The sequence below is a fragment of the Musa acuminata genome, chromosome BXJ2-3 (genome assembly GCF_036884655.1).
Source record: "Musa acuminata AAA Group cultivar baxijiao chromosome BXJ2-3, Cavendish_Baxijiao_AAA, whole genome shotgun sequence".
Classification (NCBI taxonomy): Eukaryota; Viridiplantae; Streptophyta; class Magnoliopsida; order Zingiberales; family Musaceae; genus Musa; species Musa acuminata.
The window spans coordinates 40213809-40233370 of record NC_088340.1 but is presented as its reverse complement, the minus strand read 5'-3'; the positions used below and the strand labels follow the sequence as shown (position 1 = coordinate 40233370).

The following is a 19562-nucleotide window of genomic DNA, read 5'->3' as shown; positions in this document are numbered from 1 at the left end:
ATATTTTTTTAGTGAAGACATGATTTGAGTCCAGAGTTGTATGATAAACTATCAAGAGTCTTTAACAACTAGACTAGTTGATGCCATCGTTGATGATTAATATTATTATATAATCAACATATCTTCCTATTTTACCAAATAAGAAAGAGATAATAATAATAAAATTATTACATTTATAATCATGCACCTTAGTGCATAAATGAGTTCATTCTTTGAACGCCAACCACCTTTCCAAAACTCATAAAACTGGCAATTATGTACTGTTATAATATATAAAACATATCGTACCGAAAACAAATTAAATTAAGAAAACATTTTCCATTTTTCAACGACTCTCGCATTCCCTCCTTTACTGCTTTATAAGGCCTCATTTTCTTTTCCGCAAAGAAAACCACAACAACACACCGTCCTGAAGACCCCGAAAGCCCTTCCCGCTCCCTCGTCTCTCCACCGCCATTTCCGTTTCGCCCAACGCAAGGCGAATCCCGGCGCATGCTACTAGCGGCGACGCGTTCTAAGGGTCTTCTTGGGCGGCCGCTGGGGTTCCGAAGCTTCCCTCTCCCACATTCTCCCGTCTTCCAAGAACCCTGACGTAGTTATGCACGTCCTCAGGGTCTTTTAGGGCTAGGGTTGGGGTTTCGGAGCTTTCGTCTCGCTACTTTTCCATCGGACATTTCGTAATCCTTCTCTTTTCTTGATTGAGTTACTTGAGGGTGACGATCGGCGTTAGGATTCTCACGGTTCGTAGGTCTGTTTCGTGATCGCCTTTCGGTCACTGGTTCTGGTTTTCTTGGTGCGGTCCACCATGTCCGATGACATAGCCTTGCAACTGCCTTCGAATTCGCGTTCCTCCAATCCGCCCCTCCCGACGAAGCTAGCCAAGTTGGAGGCTCGCATGGCTGGGAAGAGCACTTCTTCGCTTACAGTTCAAACAGCACGGCCGCCTGCACCTCCACCTCCGACGAGGTTCCCAGAACAAGAGGAATTGCTGGACTCATCATCTGATGACGATGTTAGCCTAATCCGACTCATTATACTTACTGTACCACTTTTAGGAAGTATCTGTGATGTTCTTTTGCCATTTAGTTGCTAAATTAACTGATAGTAAAAAAATTTCGTGAAGCATTGTTGCTTACATTTTTCTAATATTTATTATCATGAAAGTTCCTGGCTATGACATTAGCTTATGTTCCTGAAGTTGGATTCTCTTGCACATTAGTAATTAATTTATGTTTGTTTTTAAGTTGATAGTTGGGAGTTTTTGCACTATCTTTATGATTCTTTCCAGTTAGTGCATATTGAAACTTAGAAGTTGCTGTTTTTTGTTTGATTCTTGATTGATTACACCGTTTATTGGAAGTATCTTTAACTTTTTTTTTCCCATAAAATTTATCTGACATTTATGATACTATTGCAAAAACTTAGTTGATTATGCTTTTTTAAGGGTTCGTTGTCATGAAATTATTTCACTGTGTTATTAGGTCATGTTCTCAAACTTACTTCACTATGAAATTACTTAAAAAAAATTATAATTCGTTTTTTGTTTCTGAGTTGATTGGGTGTACTTGTGCTAAGTTTATGATCCTTCGCAGTTGATGCATTTCAAAACCTTTAAGTGTTTCCTTTAGCTGGTTTCCAGTTTTGCTATGGACGTGTTTGCAGTGATAGCCCTTCTATTTTTGCTTATGTTTTGTGAACTAGACAAACTTGTTGCACATTATAATGTTATTAGTTTGCAGATATGTTGTGATGATCTATGACTTCTTGGTTTCATCCACATTATTAGTGTCCATTGTTCATCCAATATGAATGATTTGCTGAAATATCCACTGCGTATCTGATATTGCATGCATCTATGTTCAGAATGGTGGCAAGTTCTTGATACGACACAACACTCAGAAACGGCAGAAACTTCAAGAGGATGACGATGATATTGATTTTGAGAAATCTGAGGTGATTTGTTTTTACTGTAGTCAATTTATACACAAATATGAATTTGTTTTGGTCCAGAATATTCCCCCTTAGCTTTGTAGCTCTTGGTAAGCATGAATTTGGCAGCTGACAAGAGCTGTATGATGACCTAATGCTCCACATGAACCATTTTCTTTGTTTTCATTGTTTGTTCCTGATGACATGATAATTAGCATCAAAGTCCATATGTGATTTCTACTCCTTTTTTTTGCTACCAGCCTTTGGAATTTCGATTAACTGCATTTATTTCTTTTGACATATTGCTGTTTTATATGAATTTACATATAATGCTAATGTTTCTCTATAAATAATTGTCACTTTTGTATTTTTTTGTTGCTGCTAATGAAAGGGTCATACCTTTATGTGTGTAAATCCAAGTGCAACACCATATTTATGATTATCCTAAACTAATGAGTTTTATAAATGACTTTTATTAGCTCATATACGATAACTTTTCTTTGAAATAAGAGATTTCATCTTTGCGTTGTGCATATTTATTTGAAGTCTACACTTGAAGTGATTGCCATAACAAGAGAACAGCTCATAGTAACAAGCATCTCGTTGTTAGCATAGCCTGTATTGTGGGTAATATCTAATGCCGGATGGTGTTGTCTTCTGTTTTATATATTTCCTTAAGCTCACTTTTTTTTTCACTTTTCACTATTTCTTGTTACTTTTATATTCTCAATTTACTGCACTTATGATCAAAGTCTCCTGCACCATGTAAAACTAAGGTTGTTAACTGGTATTTTGGTTTTGTGTAGTGAAAGATTGTCCCACTGTTGAGCCAACAAACTTTTGTCCTTTGAGAACGCCATGTAAATTATTCAGGATGTAAAAAATTTTCAGTAAATATTAAACGGCATGACTACGGTTAAGGAGTAGAAATTAGGAACCTTGAAGAACTTAGAGTTCTTCTCTTAGAGTTCTACTTCGCATTTTTGTTGTTATAGAAGTATTTACAAGGATTCAAACGTTAAGAGCTGAGTACTTGATTACTAGCAGTCTGGACCCATTAAGCAAAACAGGTCTTTCAAGTGCATGTCCTGATCTCATCATAGAGGCTTTCAATTCTTTTATTTGATTAGGTGCAGAGCTACATAATTCTTGAAATGGTTGGTGATAAATTTGTTAACTGTATCGAATGTCTCTGGCATGCAGTGTCGCACAAGGTTTGAGATACGCCTTGAAATGGTACAAAATGAGTGGAATGTATCCGTATGCCAGTTGATCAATACGCGGACCAGCCCATTTCGGGTGGTACGTTGAAATATGGCTTCGTATTAGATGACACAAGGTATGTATCTGTCGGTACGATCGAAACTTATCCCATATCGATGGATACGGGTTGGTACCAATCGGAATTGGATCGATACCGACCCAAATCACGTCTAGTTTGACTCCAATGGTTAAATTGACTGTTGGTGCTCTTTTGGAGCTTTAAGTCCCTCTCCCTCTCCCATCTTTCACTTGCTCTCATTCTCACTCTCATCCTCACTCTTTTTCATACTCTTGTGATTAAAGTTCCTAATTAGGTGATTCCATAACAATGGAGGCAACTTCCTCTCGACGGATCCGAAAAGATAATTTCAAAATTTTCTCCTTATTATGTATTCATTTATCATGTAGTTGTTCTTTGATCTTATCTAAATACAATTTATATACTAATAGATTAGGAAAGAAAACATTTTAAAAATAATATTTTCTATTTTTTGGCCATTTTTTTTTTCAAAATTTGTTCCTATTGGTGTACCAACACATGATACATTAGTACCGATCGGTATGTACCGGTCCTCTCAAGGACCGATACCACTGGTTCGCATAGCACAATGGTCCTTGGTTTTGTGTTTGTACAAATATAGTGGTGGGCTGAGGACATTAGGAGTCATACAACATCCATTAAATGCCTCCCCAGTTTCAGGCTTAAGACAAGGGCATGAGTATGACGTTTGGGAGGATCTTGTCCTAGTTGACTTCTTCCTTCTACTATTCCTATAATTGTTTCCACATTCTCATAATAGCAACCAGCCACATGCCCATTGTCACACTTGAACATGTTTTTAAGAAAATATTTCAAATGGAATCATGGTTGCTGCATTTGCACAAGCTCTGATGAATAAGTAGTGTGTTTTTCGTCAGATTCCATCAACAGATAAAAACATTATTACTTCTTGAGTTGTTTAGGGATATATGTATTTTTGCTCCTTCCAAAGTTTAACAATTTATACTTTGATTATTTGGTGCTGTTAATTGGCTTTGACAATTATTTGGGACTATTTGTCTAGTTTAATTATTAGCTTATAGAAAAAGGACAAAGTGATTCTAAGTAACAAGAAATTGTGGTTAGTTCTCTATTGGATTCCTAAACCTCCATAATGATATAAGATCTGGTTACTAACCACAATTGATAGTAAGACCAAAATATTTCTTTATTTAGGTACTCACAATTTTATCCAATTGTACTAGTTGAAGGTGTTATCGTTTGATGCTGGTCCGATGTTGATGATCGCCTCCACATGGTTGAGCAACCCAAGCTTGATCTGTGCTAGGAACTTTGGTCTCGCCCAAAGCCTTTGTTGCCTAATGTGGTGCCGAGCCCGAGATGCCTTTCTTGCACCAAGACCAATGTCAGGAGGGTCCTAATGTGGTCCCTCTGCACTCATGTTAGCCTCCCAAGGTGGTTTAGAAAGTAGAGAATGAGAGAGTTTGACCTCGATAACTGTTCTTGCGTTTACCTTTGGCGTTGTTTGCGGTTATGAAGATATTTCGTGGAACATAAAATAATCGGGTGACTTGGCTGCCAAGTGTCGAGTACCGGATGAAGGCGATTACTTCCCATGTCAGAAGGTGCCAACCAAGGATTAAAATCTTTATCTAAGACAACGAAACAACGAGATTAGTACTGTGAAGAACCATACACTATCTTGAGTTCGGTTTTAGTTGGTATTGGTTGGACCACTACAAGCAAAGAGAGAGAGAGAGAGAGAGTTATGCACCTAGGGGTAGTAAGATGGAGTGGAGCGACAATAGTGGTAGGACAAGGAGGAGGCAATGAGGTGGAGGAAGAAATGACAATGAAAAGAGAGAAGTGGACAAGTAGCAGGGCAAAAGAAAGGAAGTATAAGAGAAAAGCTTAGGTTAAAATGAGTCCCAGTACCGACCAGTTTGTCGCCTGGTAAGACCAGTATGATAAGATTACATGGTGGGAAGCTCAGTGGATCAGATTGGGTAAATTGTTCGGTTGATCTACCATATTTTAGTTCTCGGCAACAACAATACAGTTGTTGTCTATAACTAGTGGCATAAAAGCAGTTCTACATGTGTTCTTGCTTTTCAAACTATGATGTCTCCTAGTTTAGATGAGGAAGTCGGTGCTTTGGTCCATAGTATACAAGCAACATCCTTTGGTTAATCCCCATGATCAAGCGTCCACTTCCCTCAGTATTGCAAAAGCCTTCTTTTCCTCATTCTGATGAAAGAACCTGCACCTCACAATTGGATATTGTCATGCCACCATATTTCTGTGTCCTCCAGGATTTTTTTTATAAGTATAATTGTTATAGAATGTGACAGTGCCGTTTTTGTGTCCCAAATTGCTGAGATCTGCTTGTACTTATATCAGTGTTTATGTATGAGATCAAGATTCTTGAGTTTCTATCTCTTATTCATGTAACACTTGAATAATGATGGCGATTGCTCAGGAAACAACAAAAGGAAGGTTACAACCATCGGAGAATTTCGAGATCAGACGAAATTTGGATGACTCAAAGAAGAAAAAACAGGGTCGTGGTAGAGGTCGTCCATCAGCAGGCAGGGGTCGTGGTTCAAAAACAGTTGATCAAATGCATTCAGTCTCAACTCCCTCCAAGTGTTCCTCAAATGGGCAGCTAGAGAACCTCTCATACAAGGTATGCTGAAAATATTTGCTTTTCTTGATTACATAAAATTCTTGCTCTTAAATTACTGTCTCTTCTTGAACATAAGATGTAGCTTATATTTGATATGAAGTAGGGAAAGATCATCATTATTATTGTTGTTACTTCTGTGTTAAGTATCCCTTAGTTCGATTAATTGCCACCACTTAAAAGGACTACTATTTTGGATGGACAGACACAAATTTGTTATTGGAATGAGTTGTGTGTTACCTGTTTGTGGTTTGGCCAGTTTTCATGATTTGTGCCAGTGTAGTGTAATTGCCCTCTTGTGGTTCTTTCTAGCACCTAGCCTCTGTTGTTACCCATTTGAGGTTCTGAGACTTCTTAAAAGACTAAAATCACCATGTAAGACAGACCAAAATAATTGCATGCATGGATTTTTTTAGTCATTTTAGAAGGAAAGGTCAACTATCTAGTCTGAAACCCTTATTTTGGTCCTTGTAGAAATTGATGTGCGTTTGAAGCTATGGAATGTGTTCTCCGCCGAAAGTATGCAAAAGAAATCAAGATTGGTTTCTTTGTATCATTTTCTTATGGTTTTGTGGAATTACTTTGCTGATTTATTTGTATGATGGCTTCATTTGCAGAAAACAAAGTGCAATTTATTTGTATGATGGTTTGTTTCCCTAACTGATTGGGATCAAATAGACTGGAGGTTAGGAAAGAAAAGGGCTTTGGGACTTTTTTGTAGAAACTTGACTCTAGCTAATGACTCAAAACCTCAGGTGGGTATTGATGGAGGGTGGGTGGCGAAGGAGAAGACTATGGCTTAATTGTACCATTTGAACTACAATTGGGCAGTGTAAAAAACAACCAAATCATAGGTGGGCATCCTGTAATTTTCCCTAAAAATAGAGGTTTCCTTGGTTGCGGTGATATCAGTTGCACAAACCCAGCAGACATGATGATCCAGAATAATGTGAAGGAAACTTTTTTATCCCCGTGCATAATAGCCCTTTCACATAAAGATCATGGAATACTTTGTTGCATTGTGTTGTGATTCAAGTTTCACATGCACTGAATACTGAACATGTCATTGCACTAGTGATACATTATTTTCTTTGAAATTACCATTTTATTAATTCAACAATTAATTTCCTATCTTCTTATTCTCACTTTCAAAACTGTGCACTGATGCTTTAGCTATAAGAATGTCAAATAATTCTTTTTTTTTTGGCAGGAAAACTGGTCAAAAATGTCACTTGGAAATGATGAGAGTGTTGCTTTGCAGGTATTTGTTCTTGTTTTCCTTTTATTTTTGACAATTTGACTCATGATAATATTGTACAAATCTGTTGGGTTCTCTGCAATTATCCATCATTTATTTTATTCAGTTCTAGAATATGACACATATGATTTATGCGCTCTACATGGTCAAGCGTGTTTCAATCTCTTATCAACACGTCTATCCTATCTAAACGCATATATCTATTATTATGATATTGCAATATTATTACCAAATCATGAATTTTCTATTTTAACATAAAAAGTACAATATTATACATTTGAGCCTTAGTATTCGCATGTTATACGTCTCTCTTTCATAGTCTAAAAACTGCATTTCATTGATTAAAGGGTCTTCACTATGGCCTTTGACAATAGACCTCCAAATTAAACTATACTGATAATTTTAAAAGAACAAGAACATTTAAGAATAGTAGATAACATTGGACTGGTATTTCAGTTGTATTAGGTACTTGCTAACTTAACTGCATGCTACATCTTCCGCACAAAGATATCTATACTGATGTAATAATGAAGTTGATGATGATTTGTTTCTTATTCCTTTTCCTTTTCTCATTCTTGATTACATTGTTTGTCTAAATAATCTTTGTGATTTCAATAGGAGGATATATCTGTATTACATGTCAAAGTTGCCACCTTGGAGGAAGAGTTAAATAAGTCACGCCAAGAAGCATCTGACTATCTTTGTCTTTCTCAGCAGTTGGAAAAGGTGCAAACTATTTGATATGTTCAATGGTTACCTTGGATTCATCATCTTAAGAAGATGACATTCATAATTTGGCTGCTTATATATTTAAACAGGAACTAAAAGAGCTCAAAGATCATGGCCAAAAGATGGAGACAAAGGTTTGGTTCTATCTGAACTTTTGTAATCCTGACATTTTTCCTTCCTACTGGTTATGATTTTTTACAATTGTGTTAGTTACATCATTATGATTTTTTACTTCCTACTGGTTTTCCATACTTGTTAGTATGGTGAAAGTGAAAAACAAGGTTATCAAAGATCTTCTCGTTGCAACTTAAGATTCAAAAATCTCTCTTGTACATATGTTTGATGCATTTTGTCCATTAAATAGAAAAATAAATATGAAACCATAATTATAATCATTTTCCATGGCTTACTTTAGTATTTTGTTGGAACCTGGTAGTAGCATTGCCATTTAAGATACATAAATCTGTAGCAAAATTTTTAAATGTTGAATTTATCATGTTGTACTGAAAAACTGACATGCATGGAGAAACTCAACAAAGTAGATACTTTTAAAGAGGTGGCTACAAAAGTAGAAACGTCAAAGCAGGTCATTTTTATATAGGAAATGAAACTGTGGACGGTATTCTTGTACATTCACTTTATTAGAAGGATCTATAGGAGGATAGAGTTCTGTGTTTATCAGAGTAATGATTTGTTGTGTGGACTTGCAAATTATGATTGATATAAGATCCATTTATCAAATAAATCTAGGAGGCTAATACTTTGAAGGATCATGTAATGGGTTATATAGGTTTGAAAAGGACTAAAGAATCTGCTTCTACAAGTATGGCCTTAAAACACCTAAAGATGTTATCTTTTTTTTTTTTGCCTTAGCTTTAATCCTTAGGTTCTTAACAGGGTATCAGTGATTTAAAGTGAAGTGATTTGTGGCTCCTTTTTTGTATGTGCTATCTTATTATTACCTCCATCCAGGGCGCATGACAAAGCTCGTTATAGTGCTACTTGCATGTGTTTCTTCTGCTTAGTTAACCAACACAGTTAATTAAGGAACTAAGTCACAACAAGAGTGGCAGGTTCTTTGCTGAGTTAGCCCCTCGATTAAGCAGTAGCCATGGGCATTTATATATTTGTTTTCAAATTTATCATGAATTGTACAAATGAGTAAATAAATTTTCATAAGGAACCTATGTTCTGATTAGGTGGACATTATTGAAAGCTACACCGATAAGCATTAAGTCTAAAATTGGGAACATACTGTGATGATATTGTGGCTGAGTTCTATTAAGTTTTTATCTGTTTTATCAGTATCTGGATGTCTTGGTCATGCTACATCAGTTTAGGGAACCTGTGTTAAGAAGTCTCCTGGTTTTGTATTTGCTACTGTGGGATATATCTGATATAGTTTATTCATGATAAAAAGGTTTATTTGAAAAATTTTAACGTAAATTCATGATGAATTAAACAAATATGTAAACGTCATCGATGCCCTCTTTCTTGATTAATGTGGTTTTACTTGCCTGAATGAGAATTAAAAATTTGGAAATTTGATTCAGACAAGAAAAACCTACTCTTTGAGTTGTACCTATTAGTTCTTAGTGAATATTAGACATCGGCTTTTCTAGTAAATCCTCCATATAAAAGGTGTTCTCCAATTGTTTTGGGACTTTGCCCTTTAATACTTTTGTGCTACTGGATGTACCAAATGTCATGTAATTGTGTCAATGTCAGTCACATTGATGAGCATCTCTTGAAACCTAATTGATTAAAAAGCTTTTTTCAGATATCTAATGGATCATTGAGCATAGAGTCTGCAAGATCTAAAGTACAAATACACTAAAGGGCTCAGCATAATGCACTGCAATATGCTATCTTTGATTTTTGAAAAAGGGAAAATGATAGGGTCTTAAAAGGATGTGTTTTCAATTATGTGAATATGTACATGCTGGGGTTGGTATTATCCAGGTCCTCGAGAAGAACCATGATTGATGACTTATGTAAATGTGGCATATTCAGAGAACTAAGATGATGATAATAAGGCTATTGCAACTAGAAGGTGCAAGCGGTTCTTCTGAAGATGTTATATCAATCACCTAAATTACTTGCTAGTGAAGTCAGACATTAATCATTTTAGGTTGTAAAGCTATTGACAACCAAACTTCCCTGTTGTGTCTATTTATTGACACTCACCATTGTTTGTTTCGAGCTTTCAAAGTGATGCTGATTAAAACTTATTTTTAATTTCTAGGGTTCAAGTTACAGAAATCTCTCTATTTGCAGAGGTGATTGTGTATTTGTAGATGATCCTTCCCGAAAGGTATCCTTGTGAACGAGGTTTCTAGTTATGGTCTGGTACAGATACCAAACTCTGGGTGGATCGGCGGGTACCAGATGTTGGTATGCCCCTCATGCTGATGGTTATCACCTGGTAAGAAACTTACAGCAATGTGACAACTACCATTGTGACAAAAAGGAATACTATTGCTTGATGCCAAACAGTGTTGGACTATTTGTTGTCCAGGAAGGCCGGTACAGTGAGCTTAGCACATAGCAATGTTTGCAATGTCATCTGGTACAGTATGGTACAGCATGACCCACTGCTACAGCTTGTTGCTACATGGACTGGAGTAAACCAGATGGTTTGTTAGGTATAGGATGGAACAAGTCCTGTACGAGGCAGTTCCTTTTTTCTGGGGTTTTTCATTTTTTTTTTGCAGGTTTCTTCTGAATCCCAGTACATATTGGTGTACTGATATTCAGTAATCAGTAGTACTAAGAGCTTACATACATGAACAACTGCATAAGATATAGTCCATGTCCTGATATTGGTTTGTTCACATAGTACAATCTATATCGGGAGCAAACCAGGCTTAGTCCATGTCCTGATTGGTTGTCAGTTCAATAAATATCAACCAGTACGTGATGTATTCCAGTGACTATACCATACCTTTGCTGAAGCACAACTGCATAAGATATAAGGAAAATTGTATAATTTGAGTTGCCAAACTTATGCTGGTAAATGTGTTTCTAAAGCAAGTTTCTTAATAAGACATTGGGTATATAATTGTCATAAACATTAAGAAAGGAATTGGTTTGAACATACCTCTATTATAATGAGTAGCCCTTTTTGTACATTAGGTGGTTATTCCTTTTTTAGCTTCTTTTGCTATGAATAAGTATGAGAAGATATAAAAATTAGATGATCATTTCATCAACTTTCTGTTTTTTAAAGCTTTTTACAGAATTATCTCTTGTAGCATATATTGAGCTTGATAAACAAAAATATTTAGCAAAGCTCAACAAATATTTTTTTACTGTTGTTCATGTATGCAAGCTCTTATGTTTGATGCTTTCAGTCTACTTGTTGCCTACGTATCTGAATCATAGCAGAGATAGTGATTGTACTGAGAATGTTGAAAAGCATCAAACTTGGTTAGGAGTTCTCTTTACTTTCTTTGGCCATGTAAAATATTCAGACACTAGGAGAAGTTGGGTATATTTTGAAAATATTTTTTTTTATTTTTTGAAGATCTGCAAATTCATTTAGTAAATAGTCTTATTTCTTGTGTCACATGGTCATTTTAGATATTGAATCACACTTGATTGATTTTTTCCTAACAACTTCAGTGAGTCAAAATTTTTTCTTAGACTATCTGTATTGTCCTTTGTTTAACAATGCAGTGGATTAAGGTGCTATCCGATCTACTGATAGCAGTCTCGAAAGCAGAGAGGCAAAAATCAAGGATGAAGATACAACAAGAATCTCTTAGGCTTGGAAATATTGGTGTTATCAGGTAGGTTACAAACTCTTGCCAATTTCTACAACAATCAGCAAAAGAAAATACAGGAGACAGATATTTCAACTTTTTGAAGGGAAAATTTTACATTCTAGCTCATCTTTGTGATATTAGCATAACTGCCTACATGACCTATTGCAAATCAGACATGTGAAAAAGAGCATCCTTGTCTTTAATGCTTGTGACTTGCAAGTACCCTTTTCCACATGTTGTGTTTTGTGCTAATTGCAGAACTGGAACCATTATCTCTGAGGCATGGGAGGATGGTCAAGCACTGAAGGTTGTTAATTCTCATCTTGTAAGTTTTTTTGAGCTCCTTTTTTTTTCATGTTAAAGTTAAATGGCAAATTGCATATATTTGCATCCTACCACTGTTGTATGGAATGAGACTGAGTTGCATGTAATTACTAGCTTATTGCATGTTTTACTGTAACAAAATTGTTTATCAGATGTGTATGGCTTTTGACATACTTCAATCAATCAGAATATGTAAGAACCACATTGTCTTTAAGTATCTTTAGTAGTGATGATGTGGCTAGCATGTAATTTAACTATTTGTACCACGTCTCCTCAGACTTTTGTCACTTGACCACAAAAGTATGTTGATTTCAAGACGTACATTGATTTTAGTTGCTTTTGCCTCTGTCCTTTCCTCTATTGTTTTTGCAGAGATCTTTACTAGAGACGAAAGAATCCATTGAGAGGTACCGGAAATTACTTAAGAAACGACAATCTGGTAAACTCTTATATTTATGACATACATACTTGTTACCGCTGCCCCTTTTCTTATGTTCAACATATTGCAGTTATGTATCAATAAATGTAACTCCCAACAACAGTTGCTTTTTAAGATTTCTTATGGTGGTTTACATGAGAGTAAATTTTAGAGCATTTGCTAATTTCATGGTTCCAAAAGTATAATTTGTTCAGTGATTATCTTGTTATTTATTGTAAAGTAGTACTTGGCCAAGTTTTCAAGTACTCCGCGAGTCACAAGAAAAAGAAAAGGTTAAGAGAAACTGCCTGAATGAGACTGAGTCTTCCAAATTTATGGTGACCTGCCCGAGTCACCTGAGAAGAGACATAACATGTCAGGGCTGTAATAAAACTATCTGTCACAGTTGAGTCTTCGTGATCTAAGGTCTGTCACAACTGTTTTAAGGTCACTCATAGGAGGCTTTGTGTGATCAGTGATGCTTGTTGGGTTTCCTTCAGTTTACAACATTTATATAGATTGTTTGTCATCTGATTATGCTAAAATTGACTATATAAATTTGGACTTTAATTATAGTAAATTTGAGCTGTAATCTTGGGCAACAAAACACAAGGTTAAATCTTTGCAGTCTTGTTAGACGAGTTGGAATGTGATAAAGGAACTTAATAACGTTCACAAGTCGCTACTAGAATTTTGAAGGTTCAGCATATAAAACAAGATCTCAGATTATCTGCTAGAACATGTTGGTTGCCCAGAACCCAGAAGAAGAGAACTCGGATTTTTGCTCGGAGAAAAGTAGTGTCAAAAGAATACAGCATAGAGAAGGCACTAGTCTACTTGAGTTTCATTCATCTAACCCATTGTAACATAGACTTGGTAGAACTAGGTCCTAACTGAAACAAACTCTGTTGTATGGAAAGGTCACTGAACAAAGTTTTTGTGTGTGTGGGTTTCAGGCTAATTTGATTTGACTATTATGTAACTATCTTTAATTGGTTATATGATTCTTCCATGAAGACAAGGGTGATGGCAGTGACATGGAAACTACCATGTCAGATGAAGATTTCCAAATACAAGAAGAGATTTGTAAATCACGTCTGGCAAGCATCAAACGTGTAAGCTCTTGTCCCCACTATGTGATTGTGTAAGCCATTCTGCAATATGATAGTCCAAAGCCCTGATTTTTTTTTGTATGTTACAGCATTCTTTGATGATCTTTTGTTTATCTTCTTATATTATTTAAGGAGGAAGAAACTTATCTGAAAGAGAAGGATGTTATGAGCTGGAAAAGGCACGGCTCATATGTGAAATGAAGCGGATACGAGATGAGGATGATTCACGCTTTAACAATTTCCCAATTGTTAACAAACGATATGCTTTCCTCAACCTTCTTGGGAAAGGAGGGTTTAGCGAGGTCTACAAGGTACTTATTTTATACAAAATTATAGTTTCATAATGCATGGTAAATTGACCATGATATTAAGTGGGCCCACTACTTTTTAATTTGCCTTCATTGGCATTTGTGAGTGGAAACTCTTTTGCAGTGATTTGAAGTGCAAACTTTGGAGCAGGCATTTGATCTGGTGGAGCATAGATATGTTGCATGTAAGGTTCATAGTTTGAATCATCAGTGGAGAGGAGAGAGGAGGCAAAGCTACATATGCCATGTAGTTCGTGAATACAACATACATAAGACTTTGGTGCATCCTCATATTGTGCGGCTATGGGATGTCTTTGAGATTGATCACGACAGTTTCTGCACTGTCTTAGAATATTGCAGTGGTATATGATTCTACTTTAAACATTTGTTATCTAATTACCATGTTTCGTATACAAGCCAATCTCAAATAATTAGAACTTATGATTTGTTGTTGATGTAGTACCCTGTTTTATATAGAACATAAAAATCACATATTATTTATGAACAATTAAAGCAGCATATGTAATTGAACAACCACATAGAAGGTATAATTTTACTGGAAACATGTGTATTGACACAATGCCCCCCTTATAATACATGATGTCAACCATCTAAGTTCTTTGATATGGTGATGTATGTTGTGTCTCTGATGGCATTGGCTGGCACGATTGGCATTTGTGCCTCTACATTCTAACCTCATTCTAGTTAATTGTCAAGGAAAACTCGTAGCTACTATATGCTTATCTTTTTTAAAAAGTATCTACTGTAACCAAAATTTTATTTTCAGCTCCAAGCATATGAGTTCTATATCTGTTCAAAGTTCAAACCATGTTGATTATATTTTATTATCTTTGGTTGCTGTTTAGCTTTCTGTAGTGGCTTTACAAGTTTCATATTATTTTTTAAGTGGTCGATAAGAAATTTTGCATACCTAAACAGCAATACAGTCTCATGGAACTGCATTTTTTTGTTTTCTTTTGTTTATTCAGGGAAAGATCTGGATGCTATCCTTAAGAGAACACCAACACTTCCTGAGAGGGAAGCTAGAGTTATAATCGTTCAAATATTTCATGGGCTTATCTACTTGAATAAAGGGCCTCTAAGAATAATCCATTATGACTTGAAGCCTGGTAATGTTCTCTTTGATGAGGTTGGTGTAGCAAAAGTCACTGATTTTGGCCTAAGCAAAATAGTGGAAGATGATGCTGGATCTCAGGGTATGGAACTTACTTCCCAAGGAGCTGGAACATACTGGTGAGTGGGTGCCATTTTTTGTTCTAAATTGCAATCATCAATGTCTTAATGCTTGGTCCATACATTTTTTATGTCCATCAAGTTGACGTTCCGACTCTCTTCAATTTCAATGGACATGTTCTTACATTGTATGGTACATTGTGCATCATTTGTTGGATTCCTTTGCTTACTTTTCTTGTTAGTTGCATTTTGCAAGCCCTTGTTGGGAGTTCTTTTCCACATGCTTCCTGCCCAATGCTGTTTAAGAAAATAAAGTTATTTCTGATATCTCTTCCTACCATATTTTCTGAAAGTTAATATTGATGATTTTGAAATTACTGGAAATTTTCAATTCTTACTTTGGATAATCTTAGTTCCATCTTCTATCATCTGCCATCACATTGTAATAAGGATGCCTTGTCTTCTAGCTTTTGCTGTTGGAATGGCTTATCTATTTTGTTTCTTTTGTTATTTTTGTTATTTCGCCTCTTCCTCTTTTTCTAGTGCCACTTTGACTTTTCTATCTCCCGTCTTATTCCTAAAAGATAAAACCTACTCTAGGCATGTCGAAAAATCGAATGTTTCCATATGAGTTTGATAGTAACCTTTTGTTTGAACTGTTTTGCAGAAGAACTCAGTGTATAACTTAGCATGCTTAAATCCTCTTAATCGTATTATGGCATGATTGCAGGTACTTGCCTCCAGAATGCTTCGAGATTAGCAAAACACCACTAATATCATCAAAGGTTAGTAAACGTGAGGATAACATACTGCTACATTTGTGATCATATAAAAAAAAAATCTTATCATGAACTAAAAAAAATTCTAATAAAAGATTTCCATAGTGGTTCTTATTCATAATAATATTTGTGATGATATTTAGAACTTGATAGTTGATCACAACTCTTTGTTTGCTTATATAACTGGACGATCATTTTGGCTTGACCAGTTTTTTCCAATGAATTTCTTAGTCAATATTGATGTTTTGAAATTCGGCAAGATCACTTGAGAATGAGCCTTAAGCTTGTAGTCGTTATTTTTGTTCCAAATAATTATTTCTTGGGTTGCTCAAAGATTCTTTAGAATCAAATAATTTCTGTGCCGGTACTCTGCTGATGTGTTGCACGTTAGGAATTGCAAACTGCAATTAGTTTTCTTCATGATTTAAAAAAATTAATTTATAGAAACATTTTATACAATTTTTGTTATTTACACAGGTTGATGTTTGGTCAGCTGGTGTAATCTTTTACCAAATGCTTTATGGTAGACGGCCCTTCGGACATGAGCAGACCCAGGAGAAAATTATTCGTGAAGACACCATAATCAATGCACGAAAAGTTGAATTTCTACCAAGCCATCTGTTTCAAGTGAAGCAAAGGTAAGGTTTTTTTTTCTGTTTCAAATAATTTCCAACCCACAGAAATATTTAACACAACTATCAGTTGGATTTACACATACTATTGCGGCTTCTTACATCTTTAGGAACTGATTCGCCGGTGCCTGACATATAATCAAGCAGCAAGACCTGATGTTCTAACCATTGCTCAGGATCCTTACCTATCCTATTCCAAGAGATAGAAATATGTATATTTGCTTGTCAGAGAGATGATTTTGTATATATTGTTGTAAAGCTATCTTCCCATCTTTGCTTCTCTGTTGTGTAAATCTTGTGAAAACCTTTTTTGATTCAACCTCATGAATCACATTTTTCAATAGAGAGACTAATTGTTGGTGCAATTTGTGGGATTGAAAATGAAAAAAAAACAAATATCAATTCTTATCATAAAAAAGAATTAATATATTTTAATTGGAAATTACTATTCTGCCATTAAAAAGGAGATTACATCGAGGGCCGTCGACTCCAGAAGGTCGTCTACCAAAAGGCCGTCTACCGTAAAGCATTTGGTAAAAGATTACACCAGCCTATGTAAATAATAAAAAGATACCTAAGATGCTTCTATAAATTAATTTTCTAAATCATGAACAAAATAACTGAAGTTTGGGATTCCTAACATGCAACACACCACAGAATGACATTAGTATTCTTAAAAACTCGTAATAAAAGATGTAAGAGACTCAAATATATGTTATTGTGTTTTTTGGCACTGATAACTATGTTTAGTTACATCGATTGAAGTTAATATATGATCGTGATGAAGGCGCGAGATTTCACGTAAACTTGCGCCAACTAAATCGGCGAACTTTTCTGTAACGGGCAATCGAACGGCCAGGAGTGTCGGCGAAGGCTTTGGACTCCGCGACTCCTCCGCCGTCCGATGAGATACATGAAATCACTGACCTGATGAAGGCACGAAATTTCAAGTAAGCTTGCACCAACCAAATCGGCAAACTTTTCTGTAACAGGCAATCGAACGGCCAGAAATGTCGGCGAAGGACCAGCGCTGGTAGCACTCCCGCGCTCGAACAACTGTGGCGTGACGCGATCATCCTCCGTAATCAGAGTGGGCCCCATTTAAGCGTCCGAAGCATGGGTATGTTTCTGGGTGGATGTTCAAGAAAAACGTTAAAATGGCATCCACGCAGGGAACGTGAGCCACGTCACCACGCGAGCGGGCCCACGATACGGAGTTAAAAGATGGTAATGCTCACATCGTCTTCACCGTAACTTATTTATAGAACTGTTCCTTTGTGGTATCGTTTCCCTTCTTTGCTGTCCGCAGAGATTTCTCTGTTCATAGGACCTCCCGGCTTTGTCCTTGACCGAGTTGGGAGGTGGTAAGGCGACAGAATCACCAAAGTTTCCTTTTTGATTTCCCTCGTTGGAGTTGATTGAATCCTGAGAGGTAGTTCTTGGAGAAAGAAGGATGGGTGCGTGCCGGAACTTCGCGTTTCTACTCCTTCTCGGCCTCTCTTGTTCGGTGGCTGATGGCCTAGGGGTGAACTGGGGGACAATTGCGACTCACCGGCTGCCGCCGAAAACCGTCGTGCAGCTCTTGCAAGACAACGGGATCAAGAAAGCGAAGATTTTTGACACGGATGAGACCTCCATGAAGGCATTGGCCGGGACAGGGATCGAGGTGATGATCGCCATCCCCAACGATATGCTTGCCATGATGAACGATTACGACGCCGCGAAGGAGTGGGTGAAGAAGAACGTCACCCGGTATAACTTCGAGAAAGGAGTAAACATCAAGTAGGCTTTTCATCCTTTTGTCATCTCGTTCTTGATCTGTTCTTTCGGTCCATCCTCTTCCTCCCAATGCTTTGATCGGTCGCCGTATTCTGTGCCAGATACGTAGCGGTTGGGAACGAACCCTTCCTGAAATCATACAACGATTCCTTCACGAACATCACCTTCCCTGCGCTGAAGAACATTCAGAACGCGCTCAACGAAGCAGGAGTCGGCGACACCATCAAGGCCACCATCCCCCTCAACGCCGACGTGTACGACTCACCCCGAAGCAATCCAGTACCGTCCGCCGGCAAATTCAGACCAGACATAGCCGATCTAATGGCGCAGATCGTCGAGTTCTTCAGCCAGAACGGTGCTCCCTTTATCGTCAACATATACCCCTTCCTGAGTCTCTACGGAAACAGCGACTTCCCCATCGACTACGCCTTCTTCGACGGCACCAGCAACCCAGTTCTCGACGACGGAGTCGAGTACACCAACGTGTTCGACGCCAACTTCGACACCTTGGTCTCGGCTCTGAAGAAGGTTGGCTTCGGCGATTTGCCCATCGTTGTGGGGGAAGTTGGGTGGCCAACTGACGGCGACGTGAACGCCAACGTGACCATGGCCGAGCGGTTCTACGCAGGTCTCCTGAAGCGTCTTGCAGCGGGGACGCCCCTCCGGCCCAACTCCACCATTGAGGTCTACTTGTTCGGCCTCATGGACGAGGACGCCAAGAGCGTCGCTCCGGGGAACTTCGAGCGGCACTGGGGACTCTTCACCTACGACGGACAGCCAAAATTCCCCGTGGATCTCTCCGGCAAGGGACAGAATCAGCTGCTCGTCGGAGCGAAGGACGTGGAGTATCTGCCTCGGAAGTGGTGTGCGGTGAATCCCAGCGCCACCGACCTCAGCAAGCTCGCCGACAACGTGAAGTACGCCTGCGCGCACGCCGACTGCACTTCGCTGGGCTATGGCTGCTCGTGCAATGGCTTGGACGCCCGCGCGAACGCTTCCTATGCGTTCAACGTGTACTTCCAGACGCAGAACCACAAGGACGAGAGCTGTGACTTCCAAGGACTGGCGGCGGTGACGACGCAGAACATGTCGAACGGCACCTGCAACTTCACGATTCAGATCGTTCCCTCTGCTTCTTCCTTCCTTCGACCGCAGCTCAGCGTGCTCTTGTCAGCGATCGCCGGGCTTCTGAGTTGGATCTGCTTCTAGATCGAAGCTGTAGTCTCTACGCCATTGTGTTATACATTGATACAGGATTCATGGAGTTGTCATTTAAGATTGCCTCGTGCATGCAATCTTCTTCTTCCTGACATGTCTTAGGTTGCTAGTTTCGTGCATCTCATGAGCAAAATACGCCCTTCTGCTTCGAAGCATCATCTTCCACGA

At 37.8% G+C, this 19562-nt stretch overlaps 1 protein-coding gene and 1 pseudogene across 1 annotated transcript; both read left to right on the top strand.

Annotated features, from left to right (window-relative positions):
* Positions 1–405: 405 nt before the first annotated feature.
* LOC135608234 (serine/threonine-protein kinase TOUSLED-like) lies at positions 406–16740 on the top strand (annotated as a pseudogene).
* Positions 16741–17714: 974 nt separating this feature from the next.
* On the top strand, positions 17715–19493 carry LOC135606584 (glucan endo-1,3-beta-glucosidase 8-like). Its single transcript, XM_065097623.1, has 2 exons — positions 17715–18179; positions 18278–19493. The coding sequence occupies exons 1-2, from the start codon at positions 17851–17853 to the stop codon at positions 19383–19385; spliced, it is 1437 nt and encodes a 478-aa protein (XP_064953695.1). The 5' UTR covers positions 17715–17850; the 3' UTR covers positions 19386–19493.
* The last annotated feature ends 69 nt before the right edge of the window (positions 19494–19562 follow it).